Source organism: Cinclus cinclus, chromosome Z (assembly GCF_963662255.1).
Source record: "Cinclus cinclus chromosome Z, bCinCin1.1, whole genome shotgun sequence".
Lineage (NCBI taxonomy): Eukaryota > Metazoa > Chordata > Aves > Passeriformes > Cinclidae > Cinclus > Cinclus cinclus.
This window is the reverse complement of record NC_085084.1, coordinates 38,230,753-38,245,556: the sequence shown is the minus strand read 5'-3', so window position 1 is coordinate 38,245,556 and position 14,804 is coordinate 38,230,753. Positions and strand designations below refer to the sequence as shown.

At 52.2% G+C, this 14,804-nt stretch overlaps 1 protein-coding gene across 1 annotated transcript; it reads right to left on the bottom strand.

Moving 5' to 3' along the window:
* Positions 1–2,225: 2,225 nt before the first annotated feature.
* Positions 2,226–11,712, bottom strand: LOC134056956 (serine/threonine-protein kinase PAK 3-like). The gene is made up of 11 exons (XM_062513917.1): positions 11,637–11,712; positions 10,642–10,735; positions 9,210–9,289; positions 8,088–8,151; positions 6,768–6,816; positions 5,458–5,570; positions 4,812–4,929; positions 4,075–4,174; positions 3,432–3,628; positions 2,704–2,841; positions 2,226–2,315 (listed from the first exon to the last, which is right to left on the bottom strand). The coding sequence occupies exons 1-11, from the start codon at positions 11,710–11,712 to the stop codon at positions 2,226–2,228; spliced, it is 1,119 nt and encodes a 372-aa protein (XP_062369901.1).
* Between the last annotated feature and the right edge of the window lie 3,092 nt (positions 11,713–14,804).

The following is a 14,804-nucleotide window of genomic DNA, read 5'->3' as shown; positions in this document are numbered from 1 at the left end:
CAGATTTTCAGACCAGCTCTTCTTTCCCCCTTTGTTACAGCTTAACAACATGCAGAGACACTTCCGTCAATTTCTTCCGTGAATTATCTTTTCCAGTTCACTTTAGGGAGAGGAGTTTCTTTTTCTTTAGCTATAAGGATCTTTTACTAAGAGAGGAAATTGCCAGTTCTCTTTTGACTCCACTTGCTCAGGATTCACAGCTGCCCGGGATCTGCTGTCAGGAAACTCCTCCCACTTCACAGTCTGTTCACAACTGAGTTGCGGGCCATGGTAAAAAGTCATGGGGTATTACTTGTAAGGATGAGCTACTCCAAGGCAAAAGTTCTCTTTAGCTCACTTCTCTCTCTGTTTATATATTATTCCCAGGAACAGAGATCCCCCTCTTTTCCTCAGGGCAAAGGATTCTTCAAACCCTTTACACCTTGCTCCACCCCCCCACCACCCCAGGTCTCTCTTTTTTTCCATGGTTTAAAGAAAATGTTTGTGAAGCACAGTCCACCCCTATAACTTACAAAAAAGATATTTCAGCCCACCTTCATGGAGTCTCTTCATTCTCCTTCCATTTAGAAACTTAGCTTTGACTTCATTGACTTTGGTGTATCTTTTCTGTTCTTCTTCCTCTCACCCACGGGAAGATGAAAGGCGGTAAGTCTTATCTGAGCATTGGAAAAAAACTTAAAATCTCCCACAGAAGTTGCAGGAGATGGGCCCGGCCATGCGGCAGCTGTGTCAGGAGCTCAGGCCGCCCAGGCCACGCTGGAGGGGCAGGACGAAAACTGCAAAGTCCAGCCAGAGGAGAAATGGGTGCCAAGGCTCTGGCTCCATGGCTTTCTTCCGGCTCTCACTGCACCCGGCTCCAGCTGCAGGCCGGGGGTTCTCCCTCTGCCTTGCCCAGCACACAATGCCGTGGGGGGCTCTCCCAAACGGGGCCCAGCTGCCTCCCCCCAGGCCGTGAGGGCGGCCGGGCAGGCTCGGCCACCCCAGGGCTGCTCCCAGCCGGGGCAGGGCAGGGCCCCGCCGAGCCACAGCCGCACCGGGAAAAGGCGAGGATCCCAGCAATGGGCCTCTCCTCCTCTTGACCACTGGGGCCCCTGCTTAAAGATGGGGCCCGGCAGCCTCTGGAGCTTGGCCCTGTGCCTGGCCCGGGCCCCATACTAGAAGGGACCGGTGCTAGGCCAATGCCACACCTTAAGAGGCCAAAAATGCAAGAGAGCGTTCCCGGGGCTTACCTGCTTCAAATGTGATGCACGGAGCAAACCGACTTTTCCAATTCTTTTCTCAGGCTGTCAACAACTAAACCAGCCTCCAATTGGTCCCATCAATCCACAGAGGAAGTTCTCATGGGGAAAAACTTGCTAGTGGGCACGCCCGCCAGGGTAAAACCAGCACACAAGGGGAGGCAGGTGTTTCACATCTCCAGGACATCAGGGACCCCTCAAGCCTCACAGTGACTTGAGAAGACAAATGCCATCACTCCAAACATCCTTCCTCCTGCAGGCACCCAGCTTGAAATACTGAGCAGCATGTGGGATGGTCAGGAATATCTCTTTGGGCACTTTGGGTCCCCTGCCCTGGCTGTGTCTCCTGCCAGCCTCGTGTGCAGCATGACCCCAGGGAGCTCTGTCTGGGCAGCTCCTTCCCTAGTGCGGGGTGCCCAGCTGACACAGCCCTTGGCTCACACAGATCCAAACTGCAGAACTTTTCATCCCTCATCTTGGCCTCAGTTCCCGTAGGAGAACGCATGTTCCTGCTGGACACTCACCTGCGCCTGAGCCTGTGGAGAAGCCTGGCTGCCTTCCTCTCTGCCCAGGGCAGCACAGACACTCCCAAACTTTCCCAGCAGCTGCCACACAACCACGGCCACAGCGGCGTCCCCAGCAGTGACACCCCTGCTCTGCTCTGTTTTGCCCTCTTCTGCTCCTCTATTCACAGCTAAAAGCCTGTATCTCCACAAGGAGGTTTGTTCTGGAGGAAGACCTCCGCCCACTTCCAAACTGACTCCCAAACCCCATCCCTCTATCTTCCCATGCTTTAGAAACACCTGACCATTCAGACTCAAATTTACAGCTTATTCACAGAAGGAAGGGAAGCTTCCAACACAGTGATGGTTTTACAGTATTTATTTTGACTATCAGTCTAAACTATCTACAAACTACAAACTACAAACTACTCCTTCCAACCTACAAACTCAAAAGAACAACAAACAACAACGGCCTCTTGCACGGCTAGAATCTTCTGTCAGCCATAAACTGCTGCGCTGCCATGATCAGAGGCGTCAGGCTGGAGGTCGGCTTGGCTGAAGTTACAAACGGATGCTGCCCAAAGAGAAAAAGAACAAATGAACTTCTGCTTTCCTCACAGGCTGAAGCAGCCTTTCTCTGGCTACCAGAGACACAGAGAAACGAGGGCAGTCTGTGCACCTCTGTCTCCCTGTCCAGGACTTTCCTGCCACAGGCAAACATGGCTTCCAATTCCACAAATGCATGAAGCCAGAGGTCTGCAGCTTAAGGAGACTTAGTCTAATTGTCATTGCAAGGCTCCTTCCAAGCCATGGCAGGCCGGGATTCTCCTTGTTTTTCCTTTGGAAAGCCCCCAGAATGGAGATTCTTAGGAGCGGGGCCCACCTGACGCCTTGGACTTGAGCAGAGGAGGAGCCCCTGGCAGTGGGTAGCTGGCACAGCCTGTAGCTGCTCTGCCTTTTACCTGCAGAAGTTCCTGGGCAGACCAGCGCCTGTCCTCGTCTGTCTCCAGGCAGCAGTGCAGAAAGTCTCGCAACCAAGCCGACTGCTGCCTGGGCTTCTGCAGCTTCGGGGTGCCCCCGGTGCTGATCAGCTGTCGAGCCTAGAGAAGAAGGCAACGCCACACTCCACCTGTCTCCTTCGCACCCAAAACTGCTCACCCACACCCCGCTGGCCAAGCTGCACTCTCACAAGTGGCCCTTTCTTCCCCGCCAGAGGCTGTGACATGCCTTTCCCACCCCAACCAACTGAACCCAAAGCCAGAGGCAACCACAGCCAGTCCAATGTGCAAAGGCTCCTGCCTTCAGCCCTGATTTCATGGGCTGATTGGGAATCAGGAGCAAATCCATCAGCAAAAGCACACTCGGCTTCTCCGAGGACTGACACCAGCTCTACCGCCGCTTTGGAAGAGGGACTTTGGTCTAACTCTATTCTTCACAAGGATTCTACCGTAACATGCAGCTTTGCGCTGCTCACTGCTCCCTTAGGCAAAGCTGCCAGCAAGCAAATGGCATCAGCGTACTTTGGGCCGTTCCTAATTCAAGGGCAAGGGGAATAATACAGGGCAAGAAGCACAAGAGACTATGCAGCCCGGGAGCTATGGTCTTCAGGTGTTACCAAGCTTGGCAGGCAGAAGAACGGGGGCAGATTTTCTTAGAGGGACGGGAGCATCTGAGAGAAGTTGCAGCGCACCGTGCGGGAGGTTTCCATCAGGTAAGGAGGAGCTCCTTCCACCATCTCCATCCCCACGATGCCAAAGGACCAGATGTCCACTTTGGGGCCGTAGGGCTTCCTGGTGAAAATTTCAGGCGCCATCCAGTAAGTAGTCCCGACAGCCGATCTGCGTTTGCTCTGCTCAGCCGTGAGCTGAGCAGCGAGGCCAAAATCAGCTGAGGAGAAAAAACACACTCGGATCAAGCCAGCGTGAAGTAGGAAAGCAAAGAGAAGAAGTCCCCACTCTCCCAGTGCCCAAGAAGGCAGTGTGGAATCCAAAGGGAATGCAAACGGGAATGGCATGCTGGCATTCCTAACAGCTGCAGCTGAGGAAATAGCAGATGGGCCACTTAGCAAAAGCCCCCCGTTTCACACAGTGGCTTTTAGTTCCCTGAAGCTCCAGACTGAAACTGCCTTGCTTGCGTGAGGGCACACACAGCCCAAAGCCCCTCCTGACACCTTCTTCCCAGCCACACCGCCCTGCACCTTGTGGCTGTGCTCTGCGCTTGCAGCAGGGCAGCCTGCACTGCCACGGGCACCACTCTTGGGCAACTGGAAGTCACTCAAATGCACCCCCAGCCCACAGCCCACCACGGCTAGGCCTGCCCTTAACAACACCCACCCAGCTTGACAGATCCATCCAAGCCCAGGAGAATGTTGTGGCTTTTGATGTCTCGGTGGATCACTTGCTTGCAGTGAAGGAAATCCAGGCCTTGCAGGCACTGAGGGAGGAAAAACAAACAGGAGATCTGACTTCGTCCCTCATGCAGTGCAGTGGCACATCTGCAAGACTGACTTGCTGGGGGACGCCGAGCCATGGCAGGCAAGGCTGAGGGGAGGGCAAGAGCTTGCTGCTGCAACATGACGACAGCAGGGCCTTTCTAAGAGAGGGTGTATTCGCTTTGAAAGAGAAAGGGCAATGCTTTTTCTGGCCAGTGCCCTGCAAACACAGACTGAAGGAGCACCGCTGCAGTGCCTGTGCTCTCTCCAGCCAGATGACAGCAAATGCCTTTGCAAATGCCCCTTTGGGTGCAAAGCTCTCCTTGGAGGCTGAGCTCTGGCAGAGTCCTGTGAGTGTCTCTTTGTCTTTGCCACTCGGTTGACACTGTGCCACCAGCACGGCTGCTCTTACAGGGAAGGAATGCAGCACACACAGCCAGCAGGCAAGTGTTTGCAGAGGCCAACGCAAACAAACGCACTAGAAGAAGGGCCCGCACCTTGGCAGGCCCTCCAGATGCACTTGCCCCTGCTCTGCCAGTCACAAGAGATAGGCAGAAAGGAAGCTCGGAAGATGAAATCAATCCTCCCCTTCCCACCCATTCCACCCAAGCCATGGCAAGCACCAACGCAATCCCTTACCTCGCGGGACACAGCTGCTATCTCTCCTTCTGCCATTTGGATCTCCCTAATGACATCGTGCAAAGACCCTCCGTCCATGTATTCCATCACGAGCCAGAGTTCCTCGTGCAGCAGGTAGCTGAAAGGAGGAAACAACCACCTGCAGGTGAATGCGTGCGCTTGCGTGACCTGATGGACCCTTTTGTCCGTGTCTCTCTCCGAGGAAGACAGGACGAAGGGAATAGGCATTCACAAGGCTCTACAGGGCTTGAACTCTGTGCAGTAGAAAAGACTGCTTGGTATGCACAGCTGTGCAACAGGCCATGGGAAATACCATCTCCAGTGCTTTGTCAGAACTCAAGAACCTTGGGGGAAAAATCAAACACCAAACCCAACAGGACAATGGGCACGGAGGGCAGGAACTTGGAGGCTGCTGACGCAGTAAAATTGGGCCGAGACCTGCTCTTTGAAAGCGCACTTCAAACTAGATATGCCGCAAAAGATAAATGCAGCCCCCATGCAAACTCCTCCAAGATGCTGTGGATCAGCCCAGAAAGGGGAAGGAATTAACATAGCTCCACCCTCTGCCAGCAACCAAAGGAGTGCTTGAACCTCTGGCTTGCAGCACGTCAGTGACCCTTCACGGCAGAAGAGCAGAACCACTCACCTGTCTACATAGTTCACCACATTGGCGTTCTTATTGTCCCGCATGACCTGGATTTCATTCACGCACAGTTCGTTGCTCTTCACTTGCAACAGACTGATTTTCTTTATGGCCACCTAAAACGACATGCAAACCATGGATCAAAGAAGTCGATGGCACAGGAACACAAGGCCAACAGGGACACTGTGATTTTGGGATGATACAGCTGCGCTGTGCCAAAATGCCTTGGGACTGGACATCAGAGGAACCGGAAGCTGAGCTTGCAAGAGCCCTTTACACTGCTTCCTTGGTCGCCACTCCCAGGACACACAGCCAGAAACCCTTTGCCTTGCAAACCTGGCAGAAACACAGTCTCAACTCTCCAGCTCAAAGCTCTAACCACCCTCGCTGCACCCACATTCTTCCCCCAGGGCCTCACTTTATCATCCCCATTTTGAATTCACACACCACTTGCAAGCAGGAAACAACTTAGGCCTAGGAAAAATGGAGCAAAACTCCTGGGAAACCTTGGCCATTTCTAGGGGGCTTGATCATTACTCCGGTGGCCACCGGCATTCTTCACTGCACAACAACTGGGCAAACCCTTACAGATATGACAGATAAAATGCCGCCCTACAAACATCCTGACCGTCCCCCCCAGCCCACCCCACACCCCCCAGAGAAATAAAAACCGACAGATTTTATGGAAAAATTGTTGTCATGATGAGAACATCATTAAGGACACATCAAAAAAAAACAAGGCTAGCACATCCTCACTTCAGCAATTTTCCATTTGTTCTGCTAAAATGCTTTTTAGCACACCAGTGACATTTGCAATTCCTGACTGATTCTAAAAAGAAATAGCTCATGCCTTGATCCTCTAGTGATACACACCAGGCTCTGAGCAGGGCTTAGGCCCTTGAGAGACTCCTTGCAGACCTCTCTCTCTAAGCACAGTTCCCAAGGGCAGCACTGCACGTGCCTAAGGAACTACCATCAAAATTCCCATGGATTTGCTGACAGCGCGAAAGGAGAAGTCGGGAACCGCGAGCCAAAGCCCCAAAGGGCACCGCCATTCTCTAAGACACCGCCTTGCCACTAAGAACCAGCTAGCGTGTCCTCCTCAGAAAGACAGCCCTTGGCCTCCTTGCATTGCTTGCGGCAGCTCAGAAGGACACAGTCTGTCCCCACTGGGCTTGGCAGGCAGACCCTGCTCTGCACTTCAGTTGCCTTTGCAGCAAAGCTCTACTGGCGACCCAAAGCTCAGGCACAGCTCACAGCACAGGGGAGGGCACTCGAGAGCTGCACAAGCTGCAGCACCGCTTGACACTTACCTCTTCTCCTGTGGCAGTCTCCACTGCTGTGCACACAGTGCCGAAACCCCTAGAAACAAAACAGCAGCAGAGAAAGGAGAAGTCCTTTAGTCCCTGCAGAAGCCAGACACTGTGGCCCAAGGAGGAAAAAGAGGCCAGGGACAAACAGCAAATGCACCGCGACACATTCTGCTCTGGCTCCTTTCCCCCTTTCTCTTTCTGTGGCCGTGCGTGTCTGTGATTTTTCCAGACACACACACACACACACACACACACACACACACATGGCCGTTGGGCCTGCTCACACTTCTCCTTGCAGTGGATGTGCCACACTCAGGCACCTCCACACAGGCCTTCTGAGAAGCTTGAAGCCATGTCACAGACATCAGAAGAAAACCTCTCAACACACATCCTTTCTGCAGCTGACAAGGAAAGTAGTCTCCAGCCACAGCTGCAGCCACAGGCAGAGCAGGCACAGGTCTCCACTGCTGCACACACAAATGGAGAAGTGCTCAAAGCAGAAGATCCTCAGACAGCTGCCTTCTGGCTCCAGAGCCATGGGCAGCTGCTTCTCTTGGGTGCAGCAGACACAGGAAGCACTCTACTTTTCAGGGGACTTCTTCTACATTTGGCTCCTCCCAGAGGAAATGTTGCAAATCAATCCCACTGACAGTCAGCAGAGCTGGCTTTCAGTAGGGAATAGCTTGGTGCTTTCTTTGCAGGAAAGGCCGCAACCCCACAGGATCCACGAGGGCTCTCCCCTCAGGCACTCGATGCCTTTTCCTCTAGAGTGCATTGGCATTGGACACTGGCCTGAAGCTTTGGCTTTTGCCACCTCAGCTACAAAAGAGAGCTGCTGCTTTTGTGTCTGCTTTTGGCTTCTAGACTAGCTAGGTGGTCATCCTGACCACTGAACCTTGTTTTCAGCAAAACGCTGGAACAAAGCTTCCTGAGAGCTGTTCCCTGACAGCCCGCAGCTGCTACCTTGACCTTGGAGGCAATGAAGTTTTTCCTCCTTTCATTGCCACAGATCCTGTATCCTTTTGGGACACAGAGAAATGATTTGTCCCAAGAAAAGCGGCAAGAGGGGGAAAGACACTTGAGGGACAGGAGATGTGCCAGGTGCTGCTCCTTGCTGCAGAAAGGACCATTCCAGCATCCAGGTGTCTTTGCCATGCCTTCAGACCACAGCTATCAATGCTGACCAAAACTGAGACATAGCAGCGTCTCAGCGCAGCGTCTGCACAGCTTTGCAGCTTGCCTGACATCACTCCGGCGACAGGTGACAGCAGCAAAGTACACAGCCCCTCCCTTTGAAGAAGCACCTGTGGCTGCACTCACCCTTTGCCAATAATTTCCAGTTCTGTATATTTAGCCTCCGGATCTCCTTCGCTCACCAGCATCCCTGTAAAAACCCAAAGGAAAGATGCTCACTTCAAAACTGAGATGCCAGCCTGCAGCAGATCACCAAGGCAGCCCCACTCTCTGGCACACTGGGCCCTTTCAACTCCCTCACTGGACAAACAACAACACCATTGCCGCACCAGCACCACCAGCAGCACCACCAAAACAACAGCAGCAGGACAAGCAGCTCTGCAGCACATACGGTCTGCACTAAACTAGAAGCCTAAACTAAAATCTAAGCACGTGGAGAAACAGTCCAAGGACACAGAGATCAGAAGGCCACGATCAAGACAAGTGAGTGTGGTCTATAAAACCCAAACCTTTCTGTTCTTGGCCATGAACACTCTGCGCCATTCAACAATTGCTGGCATCCTTGCAAGCAGCAAAGGCACCTTGGCTTCTGCAATCAATTTGTATCAACAGCTGCCCGCTCCAGAAGCGGAAGAATAGTGCGCAGTGCTTCCAGCAGAGGCATGATCTCCGCCTTGAAGCAGCACTTTACCTAAACAATGCCTTTCTGGCTTGCAAGAGCAGCAGCAGCAGCTGACGTTGCAACCTATTGCCATGGGCCTTAACAATGAGGTTCCTCAGCCTTCAGGAGAGGCTATGATCTGAAGATGACCTTGGCTGTGCCCCACAGGAGCTGGGCCCCACAGGAGCTCCCTGAAGTCGCCTCATTCACAAGGTCCCGGCCTCCTGCTCAGCCACAAACCATCTCTCTTTTGCCTTTTGTACTGAGGCAAGCTCAGGCAAAGCCAAAGCACGCCAGGCTGCCCTCAGAGGCAGCAGCAAGAGCCCGCTGTTCCTTCAGCACCTCCAAGCACAACAACAGCTCCTGTGTGGAGGCCGCAGCAGCCGACACTCAGCCCAGCAGGAACTGCAGGTGGGACAGCTCACGCTGACACACGATCACACAGGGCACTGCTCCAGCACACAGGCATCACAAAGGACATACTCAGCAGGGCCAGGCACTCGTCCTCTGTCCTCTCTCTAAGCAGCTGCTCCATGCTGCCCGAGGAACTACTTGTGCTCCAGGTGCACGAGCTGCTCGCGCTTGACTTTCCAGCTTGGGGACAGGAGGCTTCTTCAGAGCCGGCAGCTGCAGCTCGTGCTGGCGCCAGGCCAGAGGAAGTGGAGCTCTGGGACAAGAAACAAATTTGGGTCAGAAACACGCCTGCCACAGATGCCCCTCCAATCCCATTTCAAATGCAAGCCCCTTGGAAGATGCTGCTGGCCACATCCTGGGCTCTTCACCTCTCGGCTTTTGCTGCCCCCTTCTCTCACACAAGGCGCAAATTCCAAAGGCTGCTTTTACCCCATGCACAACATGACCCCAAAGACACCGCTGACCAAAGCAGGCGCTTACTGATGTTGGCTGCTCAGGCCGTGGGCTGACAGCAGGGACAGGTTCATTAGCACCTTCCTCCTCTTCAGCCTCTTCCTTGACTCCAAGTTCAGCAAGAGCAGGGGCTGGTGCTGCCCTTGGGCTCTGGGCACAGACAGCAGCGGGAGGGACAGGAAAGAACCTGTCATTCAGAACCTGACAGATATTCAGCTACAGGCCCCTGCTGCAGCTTAGCTGCTCCTTGAGCTCCCCACAGCTGCTGATGAGCAGGGCCAGGTCCCTCCAGGGGACAGTGGCTCCTCCATATCCTGCAAGGCTGTCAAGTGCATCTTTGCACGGCTCTCCTCACCAGAGATAGGGAGCCTGCACAGCCACTGGCCACCAAGGGCCTCACTTGTACCCCAGCAGCATCCCAAGACACCCTAATGCTACCTCTTGTCTCTTGCTAAGAGGAATTCACAGCCCCTATCAGAGTGGTGGGGAACGGATGCCTAAATGTCCAAGTTCCACACCCCTTTCCCAGGGGTGAAACACTCTGCAAGTGCCAGAAAGATTCCAGCCTGACTCAGCATCTTCAACTACGCAGGGGAGGTGCTGTCTGATCAAAAACTTCCAGCTCTCCTTTGCTCCAGCCACAGGGCCACTCCCAGCTGCCACTTACTGATGCTGGATGCTCAGGCCCCACAGTAGCAGCAGCTGCAGCTTGGTGGGCATCTTCCTCCCCTTTGGCCTCTTCTTCAGGAAGATGCGCAGCCGCAGGAGGCTCTGAGGTTGCTTTTGGGCTCTGCAGACAGACAGCAACGGGAGGGACAGGCAACCTTCTTGATATTCAGCTCTAGAACCCAGATGCACTAAGGAGGAATCATCTGGATTCTAAGTTGCTCAGCCCCCAGCTAATTGCACCAATCAGAGCAGACTGCGCTCTCTTGCACAGGAGAAATTCCATCATGCATTCAAGCAACGAGCAACCCCACTTTCCACTGCTTAAAAGCTCTGAAATGGAACTGGGCAAAACAGACACACATCCTCCACACATTGCTGCTGCTGCTGCTGCTGCTGCTGCTGCTGCTGCTGCTGCAGAGAGCCTGCACTGTACTTTCATTCATCCAAGCAGGCTGGCACTGGACTGCAGCAGGCCCAGCTCACAGCTTGCTCCACAGCTGTCCAATGCTACCAACGCCAAAGGCTCCTTTCCCACTCACCCAAGGGCTGGATTCTCTCCAGGCACGGGCGATGTGACCTGCAACACACAAAGGAAAAAGAACCCCATGCTGTGAGAAAACTGCCCGCTCCGGGAAAACCCACCAAAAATCAACCCAAAGCCAGAGCATACTGCTTTCACTCCATGCCTCCAGCAGCAAGCCTCGTGTCACACAGCAAGCAAGACAACAGCACAAAGGATTGCCTCGTGTCTGTCTTTTGTCCTTTTTGGCCACTCAACCCTCAGAAACCTGAGGCCCATGAAGTCCAAGTTCTGAAACAGTCATTGTTTCTGCCCTGCCCCACCCAGCAGGAGCTACAGCTCGTCTCCTTCCTGTATTTCAGTTTTCTGAAGAGATGCAAGCGTCAGTTGCCACGAGCTTGCTGAAAACTTTTGCCCCGAAATGCTTCAGCCCAAGCCCTTTAGCCATGGTGGCAGTTCTAATGTGACGCTGCACAGCAACACCTCCTGTGCCCAGCAGCATACCGGAACTTGTCTGAAATGTCTATTTCAAGGGCCTTTCCCAAGCTGATTCTGTGATTTCCTCACAGAGGGAAGGGCTCTTTCAGCACACAGGAACTGTCAAGTCCCACACACATGTGCTGGGATGGGGGAATGCAGACAAGAAGAGGCTTCCCCTCAGTCCTGGAGAGCAGCGCAGTTTTTCCAAGCGCTCCTTCTAAGCTCTCCCTGTCTTCCCCTCTTAGAAGTTGTCATTCTTGAGCCAGCAAACGCAGGAGATTCCAGACTCCACTGCCACAGGCCATGCCGTGTGGGGAGAAGAAGCCCAGCAGGCTACATTACAAATGCAGCCCACGCCCCGCTGGCTAGAGACACCCCCTTGTCAGCTGCAGCTGCTGACAGCAGCTTTACCCAACAAAAGGCCTCTTCATGGCCTTTGGCCTTCCATCTGCTGCACCGAATAGAAGCGCCTACTTACGTGCCAGGTGGGTGAAAAAGTAGCCAGAATAAGCCACGGTAAAAGCCGTGCAAACTGCAGCACACACTCTCTCCATGGCGGGAGCTATGCTGCTCAAGTCAGCTCCAGACAGCACTTGTGGGGACAAACAAAAATCCTGCGAGAGCTCTCAGGGTGCAGCTGGCTGTCAGAGACCTCGTCGATCAGCAGGTTGCACCTGCAGGGAGCATGCCAAAGAGCTGCTCTGCCCACTGAGGCCTCCCGTGCCTGGGCACAGCAACTTTGCCTTGACAGCGCTGGGATGCGGCCGCTGACATCACAATAGCAGCTGCTCTAGGCTGCCTTGTGAAGTCATGCAGAGAAGCACACCTTCTCACTTCAGCTAAGGCCAAAAGGCACCTGCAAAGTTCTCCTCTGCTACAAAGCAACACAAAAAGCCCGCCTAGTCCATAAGCTGTTGCTCAAGGCATCTGGGAGTAACACCAAGAACACAGGAAGCCCTTGTAGCCCACGCTGAGAAGCTGAACACGGAGAAGGGACCATGATGATGTGAGGAGAAACCAAAAAAGAGAACAGCACCTTTGGCCACTCATTGTCCTGTGTTAAATCATGAGGCTTGATGCAGGTGGGGCTCTAAAAGGCAGCACCAATGGAAATCCCCCCTTCAGTGCCAGCTGTGGGACAAAACCTCAGGAAGGCCTTTCAGAGCCCTTCTTCCTCACTTGTTTGCTGCAGAACAAGGTGGGACACAGGCCTAAAAAGGTACATTGATGAAAACATGGAAAGCTAAGCAACACATCCACTAAAATCACATCATCCTCCTGGTGCACTGCTGTAGCATTTCCAAGGAGGCTCGCCCATCTGAGGTGCACCTGAGGGAGCTTCCCTGGGCAAACGTGTGCCTCAGAGGGGGCTGCCTGCTGCAGATGGGAAGGAAGGAAGAAAGGAAGGAAAAGAAAGAAAGAAAGAAAGAAAGGAAGGAAGGAAAAGAAAGAAAAGAAAGAAAGAGAGAAAGAAAGAAAGAAAGAGAGAAAGAAAGAAAAACAAAGAAAGAAAGAAAGAGAATAGAAGGTACCAGCATCATCGCTGTGGGCCGAGTCCCAAAGTGCTGGAAGGAGTAAAGCAGTGTGCCCAAGTGGGCTGGTCCCAGAAAAACTGAAGTTTTGAGGCAGAGACCAAATAGATCACGTGCTGGAGCAGCTACGGGAAGGCAGGCTGAGGAAAACAGAAAAACCACCGCCATTCCAAAACGTGGATGCTTCCTTCTCCCTCCTCCTCTTGCATTCCAACCTCTTTTGCTGTATTTGCCATGTTGTGGTATAAGCCCAGGCAGCAAGCAAGTGCCACACACAGCCATTCTCACTCGATGCCCGGTCACCAGCAGGCTGGCCTGTGCAGAGAATTGGAAGGGTAGAAGCTGGAAAATTGCCAGGTGCAGAAAACAATTGAGCTGCATAGGGAATGCAGAAGCCTCATGCATAGGCCAAGAAACCCCTTTGAACTCATTCCCCATTTCCCAAGTGGAGGCAGGTGTTTCACATCTCCAGGACATCAGGGACCCCTCAAGCCTCACAGTGACTTGAGAAGACAAATGCCATCACTCCAAACATCCTTCCTCCTGCTGGTACCCAGCTTGAAATACTGAGCAGCATGTGGGATGGTCAGGAATATCTCTTTGGCCACTTTGGGTCCCCTGCCCTGGCTGTGTCTCCTGCCAGCCTCGTGTGCAGCATGACCCCAGGGAGCTCTGTCTGGGCAGCTCCTTCCCTAGTGCGGGGTGCCCAGCTGACACAGCCCTTGGCTCACACAGATCCAAACTGCAGAACTTTTCATCCCTCATCTTGGCCTCAGTTCCCGTAGCAGAACTCGTGTTCCCACCATATCGGAAAAATAATGTTAGGAGAAATGGGGCAACTGAGAGACTGGATAAAAAGTGCTTTCTAGCCTTATGGCATCAATCTCATAGAAAGGTGAGGCATTAAAGGTGTTACATCCAGTGCCATAGTATCAGAAGCCTTTCCCTTCTTCATTCCGATGCCTTATGTTCGTTTTTTCACTAGTCACATACTTCTGCAAAACTTGTGAACATCTTTTCATAGCAATCATTAATTCCTTACTTTCTGCAGCCTTGCCACAATGCATCATTTTTCAACCAATCATACAGCATTTCTAAATTCACATTGCTGCATCTTCATCTTTTCACTAACTTTAGAACAAGTTCTATTGCTACGTTTGAAAACCTTTTGCAACCTTACTTAACGTATTGCCTGGCTTGCATAACACATCTTTCCCTTTGCTTAAAACATATTTCCATTTCAAGTGCAAACCTGTATTCCTCTTTCCTGTCTGCTTCACTTTTTAGCTTGTAATTCTAAAGGCCTTCCCTAAAGTCTCAGGTTAAACATTGTATCCATCTCTACCTCTGAGCCTGGATGCACAAGGCCCGGAGAGCTCTCTGGGCTTTGCATTTCCCACAAGCGAATGAGCAAAGAGCTCATTTCCCATTTCCCAAGGTGTAATGGTTTCGTTTGTTTGTTTGTTTGTTTCCGGGCCAATGTACCAATAATGTAATAGTTTAAGGTTTGCCAATTTTAATATCGTTACCTTTTGTGGTGAACTAGAATTAGGAGTAAAAGTAAAGCAGGCCAAACACTTACAAAGGGAATAAAGAAAAAGACTTTATTAACTACACAAAGAATAAGAATAATAAATTCAGAGCAGATTTTCAGACCAGCTCTTCTTTCCCCCTTTGTTACAGCTTAACAACATGCAGAGACACTTCCGTCAATTTCTTCCGTAAATTATCTTTTCCAGTTCACTTTAGGGAGAGGAGTTTCTTTTTCTTTAGCTATAAGGATCTTTTACTAAGAGAGGAAATTGCCAGTTCTCTTTTGACTCCACTTGCTCAGGATTCACAGCTGCCCGGGATCTGCTGTCAGGAAACTCCTCCCACTTCACAGTCTGTTCACAACTGAGTTGCGGGCCATGGTAAAAAGTCATGGGGTATTACTTGTAAGGATGAGCTACTCCAAGGCAAAAGTTCTCTTTAGCTCACTTCTCTCTCTGTTTATATATTATTCCCAGGAACAGAGATCCCCCTCTTTTCCTCAGGGCAAAGGATTCTTCAAACCCTTTACACCTTGCTCCACCCCCCCACCACCCCAGGTCTCTCTTTTTTTCCATGGTTTA